At 33.7% G+C, this 20334-nt stretch overlaps 5 protein-coding genes across 5 annotated transcripts; 3 read left to right on the top strand and 2 right to left on the bottom strand.

Moving 5' to 3' along the window:
• Nucleotides 1-266: 266 nt before the first annotated feature.
• On the top strand, nt 267-2675 carry mpl3 (leucine-rich repeat-containing protein; the record flags this gene model as incomplete). The annotated part of the gene is made up of 3 exons (XM_020571511.1): nt 267-1567; nt 1652-1834; nt 1922-2675. 3 exons carry the CDS (start codon nt 267-269, stop codon nt 2673-2675), a joined length of 2238 nt encoding a protein of 745 aa, XP_020438785.1.
• A 319-nt stretch (nt 2676-2994) lies between these two features.
• On the top strand, nt 2995-5622 carry PPL_00484 (small MutS related family protein; the record flags this gene model as incomplete). The annotated part of the gene is made up of 5 exons (XM_020571512.1): nt 2995-3116; nt 3200-3569; nt 3648-3856; nt 4239-5244; nt 5308-5622. 5 exons carry the CDS (start codon nt 2995-2997, stop codon nt 5620-5622), a joined length of 2022 nt encoding a protein of 673 aa, XP_020438786.1.
• Nucleotides 5623-5919: 297 nt separating this feature from the next.
• Nucleotides 5920-7717, top strand: PPL_00485 (uncharacterized protein; the record flags this gene model as incomplete). The annotated part of the gene is made up of 5 exons (XM_020571513.1): nt 5920-6442; nt 6515-7050; nt 7170-7388; nt 7452-7561; nt 7696-7717. 5 exons carry the CDS (start codon nt 5920-5922, stop codon nt 7715-7717), a joined length of 1410 nt encoding a protein of 469 aa, XP_020438787.1.
• Nucleotides 7718-7809: 92 nt separating this feature from the next.
• On the bottom strand, nt 7810-14045 carry PPL_00486 (uncharacterized protein; the record flags this gene model as incomplete). The annotated part of the gene is made up of 3 exons (XM_020571514.1): nt 7810-13185; nt 13451-13583; nt 14014-14045. The coding sequence occupies 3 exons, from the start codon at nt 14043-14045 to the stop codon at nt 7810-7812; spliced, it is 5541 nt and encodes a 1846-aa protein (XP_020438788.1).
• A 115-nt stretch (nt 14046-14160) lies between these two features.
• Nucleotides 14161-19807, bottom strand: mkcC (putative protein serine/threonine kinase; the record flags this gene model as incomplete). The annotated part of the gene is made up of 9 exons (XM_020571515.1): nt 14161-14190; nt 14690-14761; nt 14867-15201; nt 15274-15373; nt 15458-15737; nt 15858-17651; nt 18697-18852; nt 18921-19418; nt 19791-19807. The coding sequence occupies 9 exons, from the start codon at nt 19805-19807 to the stop codon at nt 14161-14163; spliced, it is 3282 nt and encodes a 1093-aa protein (XP_020438789.1).
• Between the last annotated feature and the right edge of the window lie 527 nt (nt 19808-20334).

The following is a 20334-nucleotide window of genomic DNA, read 5'->3' on the forward strand; positions in this document are numbered from 1 at the left end:
ATATTGAATAAATTTATAAAATACCTGTAATACTGCAACTAGTTATATTAATATTTTAAAAAAAATTTATCTATTCTATTCATACTTGTTTTGTTTGATATCATAATTATCATTGGATTTGCGTGAAAAGAAAAATATTGAATTGAAGTAGTCAAACCTAGTAGTAGTTAAGCATAGCAAAAAAGTAAATCATATTAGTTATTTTTTTCTCCAGCAAACGAAAAGGTTTTTTTTTTTTTTCACTTTGGAAAACTGTTATTGGACCGATGGGAAATTCTAATAGCACACTTGCCAACAATGGTGAGGTAGACGAAGATGGTGTAGAAACTTCTGGTGGAGGTGGAAGCGGTGGTGGTGGTGGAGGTGGCGGATCATCACTCAGAGGCAACAAATACAAGGTGCAAGTCATAGATTTGGATGGAAGACTACACGTCGACTTTAAAAACAGAAACTTGAAGAAACTGAAAGTAAAGATCTTTAGCAGTTTGCTCGACACTGTGGAAATAGTACGACCTGATTCACTTAACAACTCTGATTATCTAAAGTGTAGAAACACCAACGATTATGTTTTGATTCCAAAGCAACAACAACAACAACAGCAGCTAGCATCGACTTCACACACTACATCGACCTCACCATCACCAAGTGTATCGGGACAGCAACAACCATTTGTTGTTGTCAGTGCGACTGGCGACGAATCTAGTGGCTCAACCACTATTTCAAAGTCAAAGTCGTCATCTTGGTTGCATGGATCACCTTCCAATTCGACACCTCAGTCATCATTGATCTATGATACGAGAAAGTCATCGACCGAAGACCCAGCGATAGTCAACCACACATTCATGTCATCGTCGCCAGTTCCATCACCAAGCAGCTCACCATCCAAGAAATACAGGCTACACCAACAGCTGAATCCACACTTGGAAATCGAAACACTAGGTGAGATCATCGCCAAAGAACAACAGCAACAAGAACAGCAACAACAAGAAGATTCAACTAAAACCGTTTCAGTATCATCAGAACATATTCCTGAGAGTAACAAGAGTAACACTGACAGTTCATCGACTTCAACTACCACTACAACAACAACATCAAGTGGAACCAAACCAAGTATCAATTTAAATATTGCCAATACTACCACTAACAATAGTAGCGGTAGCAGCAGTAAATCTTCATCAAAATCATCATCTTCCAAATCGAAATCATCATCATCATCATCAAAGAGATCAACCTCTTCATCACAACAATCATCACAGTCAACCAATATAGTTAAAGCAGTACCACCACCACCATTAATTCTTAATGGTAAAAACATTGTCATTCACACGATCGACCTCAGTTTGAATCGATTAGAGTTTGTTCAAGCCGAAATTTTCGAGGTCCTCGCCGAAATGAAGGTTGAGGAAATTACATTCTCAACCAATTTCTTCTCAATGGTGCCACCCTATCTTGAGCTCATCAAGACACTGACATCGCTCAACTTCAGTCGTAACAAACTGAATAGATTCCCAATCGAAGTATTTTCACATCTACCAAATCTATCACATATTACACTTGATAAGAATAGGTATGTTTTTTTTTCTTATAAGATTGACATTTTTGATATTAACTTTTTTATTAACTGGCACCATCATTTATTAAAAAAAAACAGTATTTCATCACTTCCAGATGACATAGATAAATGTAAAAATCTACAATATATATCAATGAAACACAATACTGTGGATTCATTACCAGCATCATTTTGTAATCTTACAAAGTTAAAATCCATTGATTTTACACATAACAAAATACGTTCCTTACCGAATGATTTTGGAAAATTAACCAACTTAAAGTATGTGTGCTTAATAATAATTATTAAAAGCATGTTTTGGCTAACAATCTCTATTATTATATTATTATTATTATTATTGTTATCTAGATCAATTTGGTTATCCTGTAATTATATTCAACATTTACCATCGATGATAAGTATGGTCAATTTGACAATGGTCGATCTCTCATCGAATCGACTGCAATCAATCTCCAAAGATTTTGCATATTTGGCTCCGAAAGCTGTGAGATCGAGAGTTGGTGGTATAGCTACTGGCCGTCAATCTCAGGATATTGAGGAGGCTCTCATTGAAGGTGGCGGACTTGGTTGCCTGAAGGAAGTGAACATACGTGACAATCGTGATGTCCTCTCGGTTCCACTCGAATACCGTGCAGTGGAGTCGGTTCTCACCATGTACACCAGTCTGCCAACCGAGATCATTCCGAACCTTTTCCTCGGTGGTCTCGACAGTGCCAACAATGCATCGATCCTCCAGTCTCTGGGAATCACACATATCGTATTGGCAATCGGTGATCTCGCACCCTATTTCCCGCGTCAGTTCAAATACTATACGATTGACGATGCGCGTGACACTCCCAACTACGATCTCTCTGTGCACTTTGATCAGACTACATCGTTCATCGAGCAGGGACGCAAGGTAGGCGGTGTCCTGGTACATTGCCGTGCCGGTATCTCTAGAAGTTCAACGCTCATCATTGCATACCTCATGAAATACCAGAAACTAACATACCGAAATGCATTCAATTTCACACAGTCAAAGAGACCTCAGATCATGCCAAACATTGGATTCAAAGATCAACTTCTCAAATATGAAAACAAATTAGATATATCTAGCAAATAATTAATAACAACAACAACAACAACAATAACAATCTTATCCAAATTGAATAGAATAATAATAACTATCATTTTAAAACCAAATACCACAGGTTCATTCCTACAGTTTTAAGTTTGAATGAACTTGTGGGCAAAGCAAATTAAATTTCCAAACCTTAAATTTTTAATTTGTTAAATTTTTTTTTTTTTCATAGCCACCATTTTTGTTGTTGATTGATCATGTTGATTTAAAATCAAGTGTTTTATTTTAAACATATTCTCTTAATTTAAAATTAAGTATAAATATATATATATATCTAAATATTTCTTTTAAAAGTAAAAAGATGGATAATAATGTTGTTCATGAGGTAAAACAAGATGATGTAGCTACAAAAGATTCTTTGTTTTTACAAGTTATATCATCTGCATGTATAGTTATTACTTTAATATTATTTGTTGTACCATAGTAAGTAAGAAAAAAAGATATAGAGAAAGTTCGCTAGCGATTCTATTACTAACAGAAGAATTATATGTATCTACATTTTATAGTAAAGCAATCAAAATAGTTATAGAAAAGAAATCGGTTGGAAATTTGGCAGGAATGCAATTTATCTCATCGTTGCTGAATTGTTGTAATTGGGTTCTCTACTCGCTACTTCTAGGAAATGGTTCTATTCTCTTTGTCAATGGATTGGGTGCATTGTCAGCAGCCTTCTATGTATTTAATTACTGGCGATATGTATCTCCAGGCTCCGCTGCCAAAGACTTTCAAAACAAACTATCAATTGCAACTCTGATATTTGGTGCAACTATACTCTTCACATTCACTGCACCAACTCCACAGGATCGTAGAGACAGACTAGGTTTAATAGCAAGTACTATCACAGTACTAAATTATGCATCACCATTAGAGAAATTGGTAAGTATATAAAATAAATTAATCACCACCTGATTGATATATAGTATTTATATTAACAATATTAATAATAAACTGTAGAAACAAGTCATTGCTAAAAGAAATAGTGAAGGTATGGTTGTTGAAATTGCATTGATTTCATTGGCATGCTCACTTTCTTGGTCAACATTGGGAATTCTACTCAACGACGTATACATCTATTTACCAAATATATTGGCTTCAATATTATCAACTGTTCAGTGTTCATTAATATTCATATATCCGGCACATGCCAACAGTAAATTACAATCGTAAGATGATGAAGATGTTAAATTGGCAGTGCAACCCTTTTTTTAAAAATAGAAAATAAAAAAAGACATGATTTTTTTGCAAAATTTTACCACACAAATCTTTCGCAAAATGATTTTACAAAAAAAAAAGATTGATGGTACCAATATTAATATATATGATATGTTTCAAAGACAAAAAAAAAAAAAAAACTTAAGTTTTTTCATATCTAATTTGGAACCCAATCACGTCATCTCATATTTAGTGGAAGTTCACAAACACTATTTTCTTAAATTAAAAATTTAATTTTATGTTTTGTAGTGATGAAGTTAATCAATCTAGTTATTATGTTGTTGATATCAACAACAACAATAAATACCAACAATAATAATAAAAATAAATTAGCTATAATAATATTCAAACATTCACACCTTTGTGTAACATTGCAATGAGTAATAATAGTAATAATAAAAATAGTAATTCTAATTCATCTAACGAATGGTTCATTCCAGATCGTTCATTTTTACACTCATTAGAACGAATTAAAGATACTACTACAACAACATCATCATCAAAACCACAACCAAAACAATTGTCATTCACTGAAAAAGATTTCCCAGGTTTACAACCTGTATCAAATAAAAATAATAACAATAAACAGTTAGTAAAGGATAATACTGTCGTCATCTACACAAACAACAAAAATAATAATAACAATACCAATGAATTTACATCATCACAATTCACAAATAAAAATAATGTTGACATATCTAAAACCAATATTGCTCAACAATTACAACAACAACCACAACAACAAAAACAACAATCAAAAAATAATCAAAAATCAAATGTAGAAGAGCAATCGAATGCATCAAATACAATTACAAATTCAACAAAACAACAGAATCACAATCAACAAAATAACAGTTTCCCAAGTCTTTCTGAATCGTTGTCTATTAAGGGTATGAAACCTAAGATGACTGTAGCCAGCCCCACTACACCGTCGTATGCCCAGCAAGCCAATTTCGGAGAATTGAAACATTTGTTCTATCATGTCCCAACTGAGCAAATCTCGAAGGTATATGAGAGTTCACAACACACCTTTGAAGCTGCAAAAGAGGAATTGACAAAACGATATGGAAGTGCGCCACCAACCACCAATGCTCCCACAACAAAAGAAACCAATCATCAGTCCTGCAAGTCTCAGTCAGTTGTGCACGATGATTCAGTTGCCATCGAATATGGACGTCGTATTTCATGGAGTGAAACAGGTGAAAGCGTTTCAGAACTCTACAGTCAATTCAGAGACGAAGCTATTCTCCACGCCAGAGAGAGAAACAGATGTTTTGACCTATCTATAAAACATTTCGGCAAAGGAGAAGGTGAAAAAGCCAAGAAATATTCGCTGGAGGTATGTAATAACCAAAGTTTGATTTTCCAATTGTTATTAATTATTAATGTATTTGTTTTTTAGGGTCAAAAGCACGATAGAAAGATGAAAGAATTACATGAAAAAGCAAAGAAAGAGATTTTCAATGCGAGAAACAAAAATAATCCACACTATATCGTGGATCTACATGGTCTGCATGTCAAAGAGGCATTGGAGATCATTGAACAAAAATACTTGGGTCGAGTGGATCCACTCTATCTCATTATTGGAACCGGTCATCATTCAACAATGCATTGCAGACTTCCCAGAAGAGTCAAACAGTTTATTACAGATAACGGTTATTCATATCGTGATTGTAGTACTGACAGAAGAGAAGGAATGATCGTGGTTTCCAAATGAAAAATAATTTTGGAATAGAATAAATCATATTTGTTTTATTTCTAAACTAAATAATAAAACTAAAACAGTTTTCTATTATCGATATTCAATATCTATTCTTTATACTACTATTCTTAGAGAATAGTGAGAAATGTAAATCGTTCAAAATGAATTCAGAAAAACACTTCCTTCCACACAACCAATTTTATTTTTTAAAATTTTTAAAATTAGTTTGTTAGATAAATAATCACTTCATTCATTCATTCATTTATTTATTTATTTATTTATTTTTTACAAACAAAATATAATATATTAAAGATGTCTATTACCACAGAAACAAAAAAAACACCAATAGATTTCTTAGTTGAATTGATACCCAACACAGAACCCAATCAGATCATCTCTTATCTAGAGGAAGTTCACTACGACTTGAGAAAAGCTATTTTTTATTTTATGTCTTGTGATGATGAAGATGATCAATTTGGTTATTTAGTTGATAACAACAATAATAATAGTAATAATAATACAAATAATAACAGTAGATTATCTATAAATTCAAAATCATTCACACCTTCTGGTACTGGTAATCTACTAACAATGAATAACAATAGTAATAGTAATAGTAATAATGATATAAAGAGTAATAGCAATAATAGTAATAATAATTCATCTATGCCAGATTGTAAATTTTTTCTAAATGGAGCTTGCTCTAATGATAGATGTGCATTCTATCATGACCAGAGCAAAGCACCTATTAAAACAGTTTGTAAATATTATCATCTAAGTGGGGAGTGTTTAGTGAAGAATTGTTCTTTTCTACACTCTAACACGACAATTATATGTAAATTTTGGCTACAAAACGAGTGTTTCAATCCCAATTGTTCATATTCACACTCATTAGAACATATTTCAGATATTACACCACCGAAAACAACTACAACAACATCAATAAAACCACAGCAAAAACAATTATCATTCACTGAAAAAGATTTCCCAGGTCTACAACCTACAAATAAAAACAACAGCAACAACAACAATGACAATATTAAGCAGATAAATAACAAGAGTAACACTCTCGTCAACAACAACAACAAAGAATTTACATCATCACAATTCACCATTAAAACTAAAGTTACTAAATCTAAAGCCAATGTTAATCAGCAGCAGCAACAACAACAAAAACAACAACCAAATAGTAATAATAATAATAATCAAAAATCAAATTTAGAAGAGCAATCGAATGCAGCAAATACAATTGCAAATTCAACAAAACAACAGAATCACAATCAACAAAATAACAGTTTCCCAAGTCTTTCAGAGTCGTTGTCTATCAAAGGTACGAAACCCAAGAAGACTGCTACTCCTTCCACTCTTTCGGATGCCCAGCAAGTCAATATAGGACAGTTGAAACATTTGTTCTCTCACGTCTCAATTGATCAAATCTTAGAGGTATATGAGAGCTCACAACACACCTTTGAAGTTGCAAAAGAACAGATTGATCAAAACGATATGGAAGTGCGCCACCTCCAACAACCTATTCTTTCCCAACACAAGAAACCAATTCTCAGTCCCGCAAATCTCAGTCTATTGTGCGTGATGACTCAGTAGCTATCGAATATGGACGTCGTATTTCATGGAGTGAAACAGGTGAAAGCATTGCAGGACTCTACAGTCAATTCAGAGACGAAGCTATTCTCCACGCCAGAGAGAGAAACAGATGTTTTGACCTATCTATAAAACATTTCGGCAAAGGAGAAGGTGAAAAAGCCAAGAAATATTCGCTGGAGGTATGTAATAACCAAAGTTTGATTTTCTGATTGTTATTAATTATTAATGTATTTGTTTTTTAGGGTCGAGAGCACGATAGAAAGATGAAAGAATTACATGAAAAAGCAAAGGAACAGATTTTCTATCAAAGAAACAAGGATTATCCACAGAACATTATGGATCTACATGGTCTGCATGTCCAAGAAGCATTGGATATTATTGGACAATACTTGGGTCGAGTGGATCCACTCTATCTCATCATTGGAACCGGTCATCATTCAAATATGAATTGCAGACTTCCCAACAAAGTCAAACAATATATTATAGAGAATGGTTATTCATATCGTGATTGTAGTACTGACAGAAGAGAAGGAATTATCATGGTTTATAAATGAATTATGAATTAAATCGCGAATATTTTATTTTTTTTAGACTAATAAATTAATTTTTATTATTGATATTTGCTATATCTTTTCTTTTTACTACTCTTGGTGGTACTCTCTTGGAGGTGAGAGCAAAGTTTGGTCCCCAAAAATTATGTGGAGCATCAAAGGTTGGCGATCTGACTTTGAAATCATCATCGAAGCCTCCAGTTGAGAAATATGTAAATGATTTGCTTGCTCTCAGGATGCTTTGAGATGATGGCAAATCTTCAATGATGGAATGTCTGACGGGAGCTGTGGTAAATACATCTTGGTATTGATGGTCAACCTCGATATAGCCATTGGTAAATGGTCGACTAATATCAAAGATATAGATACCATTTTCTTTGGTTACAGCCTCTGCTACAGCATTGTCGTCAACGTAAAGTCTCATTGTTATATTACTCAAAGGATGATCTCTACCGACAGTAAAATGTCCATCTCCAGAGGTATCATTCCAAACCATTCCCATAATAAACATATTATCATTCGCACCGGCACTGATATTCTCAAATTGAACTTCATACGGTAAGGTTGTGGTGAATGGTGGGTGGTCTCTTGTGATCATCATTCCTTTTGGAATTTCGAATTCCACTCCTATCTTTTGGTTCATATTTAAATCTGAATCTTTGAAATGCACTGTTCCATTTTTATCTGATACAGCTGCATATTTGACATCGTAAAACATTGGAACAAAGAGAAAAGCTTTTACTCCTTCAATTGGATGAACCTTTGAGGTTTCACGGAAATATTGATACACCTGAGCATGATCAACCAATAATGGCGAATTACTTGAAGGCAAACCTTGTGGATCTGGTTTCATCAGTTCTATTCTTCCTGCAGGTGTCACATCTCCGTCGCCATCGAATAAGATTGAACGAGGTGTTCCTGGTACTAGATGAGGTGGTATATAAGGTGGTTTAGTTGGTACTGGACGTGGATATATATTTGTTTGTGTTCCATTTGAAGATGGAGTCGGGGTGGGAGTCGTTTGTCCTTCTATGGTAGATGTGGTGGATATTGGCATTGTTGATGTTGTTGTTGTTGAGGGTGCAATTGTTGGATTAGTGTTTTGTGGAGAGTTCCTTGGAGGATGTTGGTTTCCTTCGGTGTTTGTTGGACAAATACAATTATCTGGTGTTATCGGGAGAGATGGAGATGGAGCACACGGGGGTCTACAAAATATATTTGATCGAGTATCAATTTCTAGGGTGGTTGAAGAGGTAGTTCCAATATTTGTTGGAGTTAATGTAGAAGTAGTTGGTACGGTACCGATAGTAGATGATGAAGTATTTAGTGTTGAACTTGAAGATGATGTTGAAGTAGTTGGTGCTGATCCTGTGGTTAATGAAGAAGTTGTTGGAATGGAGCTTGTAGATGAAGTAGTAGTTGACATTGAGCTGGTAGATGGTTCTGTGGTACCGATAGTAGATGATGAAGATGTAGCTGGTATAGTACCAGTTGATGTTGTAGTAGATGTGGTTGGTGCGCCACCTGTAGAAGATGAAATTGCTGGAATGGAACCTGTAGATAAAGAAGTAGTTGATATTGAACTGGTAGATGGTTCTGTGGTACCGATAGTTGATGATGAAGATGTTACTGGTATAGTACCGGTAGATGTTGTAGAAGTGGTGGTTGATGAAGAAGTAGCTGGTATTGAAGAGGAGGATGAGGAAGTTATTGATATACTGGTTGAAGAAGTTATTGGTGATCCTATTGTGGAAGTTGTAGAGGCGGTTGATGTTATATCAATAGGTAAATCAATTGAAAAATCAGAACTATCAGATTGTGAATCTGGGGTTGATCCTCTACTACTAGTAGAAGGTGGATTTATAGATTCTCCATGTTGATCAGAAGTTGTTGATGCTAATGGTGGAGATGGTGTTGAAACTGAATTAGTGGTTGTTGTAGATGGTGGAGAAGGTGTTGGAGCTGAATTGGTAGTTGATAGAGTTGTTGTTGGAGGTGGATTTATTGATTGACCATGCTGATCAGACATTGTCGATGCTAACGGTGGAGATGGTGTTAGACCTGAATTAGTGGTTGTCGTTGTACTCATTGTAGATGGTGGAGAGGGTGTTGGCTCTGAATTAGTAGTTGATAGAGTGGTGGACATTGTTGCAGATGGTGGAGAAGGTGTCGGAGCTGAATTGGTAGTTGATAGAGTGGTTGTTGTGGATGGTGGATTTATTGATTGACCATGTTGATCAGAAGTTGTTGATGCTAATGGTGGAGATGGTGTTGGGGCTGAATTGGTGGTTGTTGTACTCATTGTAGATGGTGGAGAAGGTGTTGGCTCTGAAGTAGCGGTCGTTGTTGTACTCATTGTAGATGGTGGGTTTATTGACTGACCATGTTGATCAGAAGTTGTTGATGCTAATGGTGGAGATGGTGTTGGGGCTAAATTAGTGGTTGTTGTACTCATTGTAGATGGTGGAGAAGGTGTTGGAGCTGAATTAGTAGTTGATAGAGTGGTGGACATTGTTGTAGATGGTGGAGAAGGTGTTGGAGCTGAATTGGTAGTTGATAGAGTGGTTGTTGTGGATGGTGGATTTATTGATTGACCATGTTGATCAGAAGTTGTTGATGCTAATGGTGGAGATGGTGTTGGGGCTGAATTGGTGGTTGTTGTACTCGTTGCAGATGGTGGAGATGGTGTTGGCTCTGAAGTAGTGGTCGTTGTTGTACTCATTGTAGATGGTGGGTTTATTGATTGGCCATGCTGATCAGAAGTTGTTGATGCCAACGGTGGAGATGGTTTTGGAACTGAATTAGTAGTTGACAAAGTAGTGGACATTGTTGTAGATGGTGGGTTTATTGATTGGCCATGCTGATCAGAAGTTGTTGATGCCAACGGTGGAGATGGTGTTGGAACTGAATTAGTAGTTGACAGAGTAGTGGACATTGTTGTAGATGGTGGATTTATTGATTGTCCATGTTGATCAGAAGTTGTTGATGCTAACGGTGGAGATGGTTTTGGAACTGAATTAGTAGTTGACAAAGTAGTGGACATTGTTGTAGATGGTGGATTTATTGATTGTCCATGTTGATCAGAAGTTGTTGATGCCAATGGTGGAGAAGGGGTTGGAGCTGAATTAGTTGTTGTTATTGTACTTATCGTAGATGGCCTACCAGAGATCGTAGTTGTAGATGGTGAGTTTATTGACTGACCATGTTGATCAGAAGTTGTCGATGCTAACGGTGGAGATGGTGTTGGAACTGAATTAGTAGTTGACAAAGTAGTGGACATTGTTATAGATGGCGGATTTATTGACTGACCATGTTGATCAGAAGTTGTTGATGCCGATGGTAGAGATGGTGTTGGAACTGAATTAGTTGTTGTTATTGTACTTATCGTAGATGGCCTACCAGAGATCGTAGTTGTAGAAGTGGTAGAAGTTGTACTTTCAGGTGGCTCGGCAATGAACTCAAATGAATTTGTTGTTCTTCGGTGGTGGTGGGGAGTTGGGGTTGGGGTTGTCTGGACACCACTTGTTGTAGAGGATGTACTGGTTCTTGATGGTGTAGGGGTGGGTATACCAGAATTCATTGTTGTACTTGTGGATATAGTAGTTGGTTTTGGAGTAGATTGGACTTCTGTTATTGTTGAAGAACTTGATGAACTAAGTGTAGATGTTGAGGTAGTTGATCCTATTGTACTTGTAGGAAAGACCACTTCTCCATGGGGATTGAAACTATCAGTCCTACTAATGTCAATGGGAGGGGTAGAAGTTGTTGATTTGGAAGTTGTATATATTGCTGTGGAAATTGGTAATGATGGAGTTGACAAAGTGTGTTCCTCTTCAGAACTATAAGGAGGTTGAATATTTGGTGGACCACTCTGAATTGGAGTGAATGAGGGAATCTCACCTATGGTACTTCCACTTAAATCGTATGTTGTTTCGGGGGAGAATATTCCGGAAAATGAACTGAAAGAATAGGTATTTTCAGCTCCCACTCCAGTAAAATCAAAACCTGTGTTGAGTTGTTGTGAATTATAATGGAAGGGTGTTCCAACATTATTAGACGAAATGTCATATATTGTGGTTGAAACTTGGGGTGAAAATCCTGGTGGATTTGGAGGAATAGATTCACTAGAGGAACTTTGAGAATATGGTGTAAATGTTCTTGGATATGGATTGGGTGGTAAAGTCTCTAATTCAATTAGAGGAGGACTTGGGATAATAACTTTTGGTTGGCAATCAGAATCTAAAATGATTACTTTTAAAGATTCTGCACTATCAATTCGAATACCAGCACTATGGAATTCTCCAGTATGAATGGGATTGTTAAGTCTCCACTGTGGCAAAATAAAGTCTCCATTGTATGATCTCATTTCCCATTTTTCTTTGGGCTCCAAGTTCAAAGAAAAGACAATATTGGAAATTGGGAATGGTGAATAATTGATGATTTCGATTCTCCATGTACTCACTACTCCAGATCCTTGGTTCATTTGATCAACTAAATATACTCTGGCTACCAAATGAGCTTCACAACTACCTGGCTTATATTCAAAAGTAAAAGTTGGTACTCTTTGGTCAGTGCCTATCGTATTACTCAGGCATGGACAATTTGGAGAACCATTGACAGAGTTGTTATAATCAATAGTTAATCGGTGAAGAGTAGAAGGTTCACATTTACTTTCATCTACCAACCCATAGTTTACAATACCAAACAATGAATAGAAAACTGATCCACCGGAATTTGTGGTAGCATATTCAACAATAATTTTACTTGTATTTCTCTTGACTGCAAACAAAAGAAAATTGTTTGAATGATCGGAAATGATAGAAGATAAATACATATGATCACCTCTACTTTGGTATCTTATTTGATTAAAAATGTCACTCTCCTTTAATGATCCATACGTAGGGTTCTTCCAGTTGTTGTAAATATTATATTGAACACCATTTTCATCAAATGCAGTAATAAAGAGTTGGTCTTCTTGATCCACTGATCCGACTATAAAGTAAAAGTCCTGAGCCGACCTTTCAAATATCATATGAAGAGAAGAAGGATTATGAAGAACATTAAACTTGGAATTTCCATCGAAGCCACCTTTGTTATAATGTCCAAGTGTATGAATATGTTGGCTCAAGGTTCTTTTCCTGAGGCATTGGTTACTATATATGTTATCCAATAGGAATGAGCCTCCAGTGATTCGATAATCGTCACTTCCAGTAAGGAAAACATTAACATTCGGCAAACCCTTTCCCCACTCCAACATAGGTGAATCTTTACATCCAATACCCAAAGAACTAAAATTTAAAAACTGGTTCGGATTCTCAGCCTTTGGAATTAAACTAACTTTAATACTAACTAAATTATTGGGGTTACTATTATAGAAGGTTACTTTATCGAACTCATTGAATACTGAGTTGAATTGAATTTGACCCTATTATATTTCATTTTAATTAATAAATCTTGATCAGAGCAAATTGTTTTTATAAACTAAATATTCTTACCCTTCTCCATCCAGACCCGTCAACTACTTTTTCAAAGTTTCCCAACCTAAAGTGGTAACTCTCACCTATATAAACATGGATGCTTAATTTAGGTGAATTTGTATAATATACATATTCTAAACTAGAGTACTAAAAACATTTTGAAAATTAGACAAAAGAAATTTTTTAAAAATTAAAACAAATTTTTTTTTTTACATTTTCTGAACTAATTCGGTTCTGATAATGAAAAGTTAAATCATTATCAAATTCATAATTCTGAACATCATTTTTATATTGAAAAAATCCTGTTCCATTCACGATAGGACCACTAATTTTTGATTCGGATATACTAAAAAAACTAAATAATAAAAATAATGAATACAATAACATAAAATCTTTATCCATCGTTTAGATTACACTTTCAAAATGAAAAAAAAATCCTATATTGTATTTAAATTTAGATGGGTCTAGCATTTATTTATTTATTAAAATAAATATATCCGGATTAATTTGATCCAAAGTTGATAACTTTAATATTTATGATATATTTTTGTAGAACAAAAATTTTTCTAAAATTTTTGAAATCCATTGCCTACCAGCCATTAAACCCGGCAAACTATAGTGAACTTGAACATCCATATCAAATTGTAGTTGATAAGTTCAATCATTTTATATAAATTCAAACATAGGTGTTTTTGACAACACAACGAAAAAGGATCTAGATATATTCACACACAAACAAATTTATCCACAAGAATAAAAAAAACCACAAAACTCACTCATCAAATTTTAATTGATCAAACATACGCATTTATTTTTGCCAATCAACACCATTTCTGCAAACCACATGTAATCATTAACACATTTATCATTTTTATTTTTCATCCACATAAACACACAAACAATGCTGAATATAATGATGATTCTCAAGTGTAGAATGAAAAATTGGCTTGACACTAGTAGAAAAATAATCACAATTTTAATAGGAGAAGGGAATTTTCATAATAAATAATTTAATATTATAAATATTTTTTGGTAAGATAGAATGAAATTCGGAATTTGAAATAATAATATATTTTTCAATATGAGAGATTATAATGCTTACCATCAGTAAATGATAAATATTACTGGGTGTGACCATATTTATAGCTTATTGATACAATCAGACTGCTGATATATAATCCCCACATTCACAAACCGTTCAATGAATCAAAAACGAATTCTTACAAGTAGGTTAATATTAATATGGTATTGATTTTGCATGGCTGGCTGTGATGTTTCCTATCATGCTGCTGATAAATAAATGAAAAGTATGGTGATATGGAGTATAAAAATAAATATAAAAGATAACAATCAGTGAAATAAAAACTGTTTAAATTAATCTGAACAGTATATAATAATAAAATGTTTTACCGCTTTTATTATTGATTATATTGGATCAAGGTGATTCATTACATTGGCTATGAAAATCTGGGCAAGAATCTTCTTCATAGTTTCGGGATTTTCAGATATGGTTAACCATGGATGCTATTATAATTGATTATAGATAACAGATAATAATACAGTTAATATGAGGTTCGATAAACAATAGATTGATTGGTCGCTTTTGAGTGGACACCTGTAGATGCTTACCGTTAATAATTGCTCAGCTGTCTGTCTCTTTGCGGGATCGACTTCAAGACATAGTGTAAGGAAGTGTCTAAAGTGTTCAGTCCATTTCTCTGGTCTCTCGAGACCGGTATGACCATTGATAGTGTGAGTAGCAATTGAGAACATTGCATGCAACGATGACTTTCTATTGGGAGGTTCTCCATTGGCAAGCTCCAACAAGCAAATACCAAAACTCCACAAATCAGATGGACATCCATATCCTTCTCCTCTAATCATCTCTGGTGACATCCAAAATGGTGAACCTGCCATATGAGTTAATTTTCTTTCGGTTGAATCAACACATAGTCCAAAGTCAACTAAAATAATATTTAAAACAATCAACAATTAATAACTTTCCAGAAAATCGAAATAGAATAATAACAACTTACCAATTTTAATCTTTCCTTCGATTGTCATCATAATATTTCCAGACTTAATGTCTCTATGTACTAAATTATTGGAATGTAAATATTTTAAACCTTCAAGCATCTGTTTAATTTGATTATAATAATAATAATGTAAAGTATTAATAATGTGTTATCTAAGCATAAATAAAACTTTTTTTTTACTTACACCTCTTGCAACATAAGCAATACAACTTTCATTAAAGGAATGATTGGAACATGCCTCTGTCAAAGTACCACCTTGCATATATTCCATTGCAATCCAAACTTGGTCGTCCACCAAATGACTTCTTAAATATCTAACTACGTTTGAATGATTACAAAAATGTAGATAACCAATTTCATTTAAATTTGTTCGTTGTGCCTTTGGTGTGGTATGTGCAATTTTCTTAATAGCAATCTCACATTTGTCGACAAGAGATTTAGCTAAATAAACACTGCCAAATCCACTATTAATTATTATTAATAATAAAATAAAATTAATAAGATATTTCATAATGATTATTAAATTTTTTTTTTGTCGTTGCTGTTATTGTATAATATTAACAACTATTAATAATATAACTTACCCACTTCCAATTTGCTTTAAATTTTTATATAACTTTTTAACATCACCTTTTTCAAAGAGTTCGGTGGTACCCTTTGGGATTATAGATTGTTCCAATCTTGATCCATCGTCGGCAGAGTCGTCCTCATTACCACCGTTGTTGTGTGTTTCAATCTTACTGCTTGCATTGCCACCAGCACCTTTGCTTTCGGATCGTGTGCGTGAACCGTTAGTCTCGGGTGATAACGGGTGTTGTGAAGAAGTGGCGCCACTGGTGGTGGTTGTCGATGTCATTGTCATCGAGGTTACCTGATTGTTGTGAACGTGCAGTGATGATTTCGATAGTGGATTCGACGATTTCAAATTGAAACCAGTACGGAATCTGAGAATTGGCAGTAGGATTTCAAAGTGCTCCTTTAGCTTGTCCTCTGGTATCTTTGATTTTCTTATCATTTTGATGCATTCTGGTGGCAGTTCTTCGAGTGAACCGACATAGATTGGCTTCTCTTTGGCTCTGGCACGCTTTTGCTCTTTACGCTTTCGGCGATCATCTTCGTTCTTCGCCATTCGGTTCTGACGGACACTCTTTCGCTTGCCCTCTTCGCTCTTGAGCATGGAGACAGATCGCGAAACTCCGCTTGCGCTTGGGAATCCATTGCCTGAGCCACTGAGGTTGATTGCAGACTGGCTAGATGCCACTCTTACTTTGTTTAGATTCAAATTGTTACTGCTGCTTCTGAGGATGTTGCCAAACTCGTTGGCACTATTACTCGAGTTCATGTAACCACTGAGACTGCCATTGCTATGTTGTTGATGTTGTCCAAATTGCTGTTGTTGCTGATGATGTGGTTGTTGATGCTGCTGTTGGCCCAACGATGTCGAACTGATATTCTGGCTGGAACTATTATTACTTGCAATGGTCTGACTGCTCAACGGTTGATTTGGATCCAGGTTTACATAGGATAGGAATCCTTGTGGACCTGGTTCGCGGTATCCCATACCGGAATCTGGATTCTTCTCACTTAAGAGTTCATCGATACTAGAGTTCATTTGTATTCCACCTAATTGCGTCATTAAATAACTCGATCTATGCATCTTGCAGACTAATCTTGAAGTGGTTGATTGTGATGATGCCTCGGATGATATCGGCACCTTTTCAACAACAGTGTTGGTATTTGTATTGGCCAATGGATGATTTTCAACCGATATCGAATCCAAATTTGAAGAATGCTTGTTATTACTGGTAAGGTTGTTGTTATTGTTATTGTTATTGTTTTCGGATTCAGATAGTTGTTCGATATGTTCAATGTATTCTTGTGTTAACTGAACGGACTTCCTCATTAACTCTGTTGAATGTCTAATTAGATCTTGAATTTCTTGTTCTGTCGACGTTGTTGTTGTTGTTGCTGTTGCCGTTGTAATTGTTGTTGTAGTTGAGGCTGAAGTGGAAGACGTCGGTACTTCACTGTCCTTTACTGCAATGTTAGTTTCAGTACTTGTAAATTCAGATGAATGGTTTGGATTTGGTGATAATGATGATGATGGTAATGTGTCTAGAGACGAAGGTGATATTGTTACATTTAAATGATTAGCTTCAAAATTATTATTATTATGATTATTATGATTATTATTAATAATAGCTTCTGATTGATTTGGTGATGATGATGATGTTAAATTTATATTATTAATTGCTGAATGATGATGTAGTTGTTGATGGATATGAATATCATGATGACTTGTGTCTATAGTAGTAGTAGTATTATTATTATTATTTATAGTATCAATTTCAGCATAGTTTTGATTATTACTACCATTACTATTATTAATATTATTGTTTTGTTGTTTGTTTATTATGATTGATTCTGTTGTAGTTGGTAATACAACTACCACACCCCTATCATTTTCAACATCCATGCTGTCTGATTGGAATTTCTAGAAGTTGGATTGATTTTATTTTTTTAATGTTTTATTTTTATTTTTTTGGTTGTCTGGTGGTGGTTGGACTGATGTGAGTGGTTGTTTTGTTTTGATCAAATTTTAATGTTGTTGGTTTTTGGAGTGAAATATAAATATATGTGTGGTTATCAAAAAATAACAGATATGATTGGTGATTGATTATTTGTTTTGTTTTAATGATATTTATTTTTTAAAAAAAAAAACTATTCAATTATTTCTGATGTTACTATTACTACTGTGTATTGATACAAATAAAAAAATAAATATAAAAAGAATAAATATAAAAAAGAAAAAGATTATAAACAAATCATCTATAGGATTGAATTGATTGATTTAGTTTTTTTGACTCTATTCTATCTATTTATATATCCTTATTAACACTTTAACTAATGTTTTGTTTTTTTTTAAACTATTTATTTTTTTGTTTTATTTTATTTTATTTATTATTGTATTTTATTTGTTTTTGTTTGGTGATGATAAAAAGAAGTGTTTTATTTATAAATAAAACGAATATTACTACAGAGATTTTATTAATTTACTCTTTTTTTTTTTAAAAGGTTTTTTTTAACGAAAAAACTGATTCGAGATGTGCTGATATTTATGAAAACCAAAAATTAACAAAAAAAACCCAAAAAAAAAATAGTTTATTCACATTGTGCACCATCTTTCAACAAAATCTGCGATTGACCATTTTTTGGCTTGATATTGATAAATATTTAGTCGAACTTTTAAAACCACTTATGTCCACTGTCCTTTTTTTTTTTTTGACGATATTTTCTTGTGAGGATGGTATCAATAAAAAAAAAAAAAAAAAAACATTATTTATTTACATGTTGATTAATATCTATATTTGTTATTGCTCGACATCCTATATGTTCTGGTGTCTTACTTGTTTTATTCTTTACAGTTTTGAGTTTAGTTCCGCTTCATCTTCAAAATCCTCATGAAGAGTGAATATTACATTATCGCTCGTATTGATATCTGAGATGTACGATGTATTGTTGCAATGATCAGCACTACCACTATTATATTCGAAATCTTCAATTTTCTCACCTGCACTCCTTGGTTGTTTTAATTTAAATAAAATATTAGAAATCTAGATTGATTATAATCTATCTTTGTTAATTACCTTTGTACTTTTTTATAGTATCTATTTGGATACTCTAGGAAAACAGAGTATCCTATCGCCACTCCAAGCAAAACAGAGAGTGCCATTCCAAAGTTAAAGGTCATCACTATCAGCATCAGCGCATAGTGAAACATCGCGGTAAGAACGTGGAGAGCGGTCATCGATATTTTAAATTTCAATTGGGTGGTTGCATCAGTGTCTGGACCGACATGTGCAAAGTAGCGGTGACAATTTTGTTTGGCAAAGAGTAGTGCTTCGTATGCAATACTCAGACCCATTACACAAACAAATGCCACACAATACTGCGGCCAGCCCGACGTCAAGAGACCAAAGAGGTCGACTTGCACTGAAAAGGTAAAGCTCGACGTTGAACCAGCTCCATGATGTGTATTACCAGTTGTACCCATATCCATACTCATATCCATACTCATATCCATATCATGCATTTGATGATTATGAGGTTCAGACTGCGAACCAATGCTATTCATTGATACTTTTCTTTAATATACTAGTATATTATTAAATTAATTTCCAAATAAAACAACCATATATATATATCTAATCAATGAGATCAAAAAGTATTAATATGTTGTTTGTATTGGTGGTGAAAGTTACAACTTAAATAATAAAAATTAAAAAAAAAAAAAAAACACATTCATATTATTGGTGGTTTATGTGAAAATTGATCATAAACTAAACACATCTTTATTTTAAATATTTAGAAAGTCAACGAGCTTATTTAATCAAAAGTTTAAAAAAAAACATGTTTAAAAATAAATAAACTAATCAACTTATTTGAAGTGAACAAAGTTATTTTTAAATTAAATAATAACAAAAATAAAAACAAATACTTTTTCAACAGGTTTTTACACTGGATGAACATACATCTTTTAATGTTGTATTGTCAGATCTAGATGCGATAGAAAATCTTTTTTGTTCTTGTTTTTGGTGTTGTCCCAGCTCTTTTTGATGCCATATTACAAAATTGAACAATAATAAATGTCAATTCTCCAAAAAAAACCTGAAATTGTGATGATGTGTTTTGTTTAGCAAAATTTATTTTTTTTAATTTTTTTTAATTTTGCAATTTTTTTCACGACAAACATTTTTTTGTTGTTGTCCATAATCCAATACTCTGAATGATGCACCAACACAGTTTTGCTGAGATTTTGACATATGATTTTTTCGATTTTGATTAACTCCTTTTTTTTTTATTGATGGATGGTCTGATGAATAAAATTGTGTTCTTTGGTTAGCTTTTTTAGATGTATTTATCGATTCACAGTTTTGGTTGTCAAATTAATTACTTAGTTCCCAAACTATACAAGTAACATCAACAACAAATAATAAAAATAGATTATATGTTTATTTATATAATACAAATAAATAGATGAATTTCAGTATCTATCTTACA

This window comes from Heterostelium album (assembly GCF_000004825.1).
Source record: "Heterostelium album PN500 unplaced genomic scaffold PPL_scaffold1, whole genome shotgun sequence".
Taxonomy (NCBI): Eukaryota; Evosea; class Eumycetozoa; order Acytosteliales; family Acytosteliaceae; genus Heterostelium; species Heterostelium album.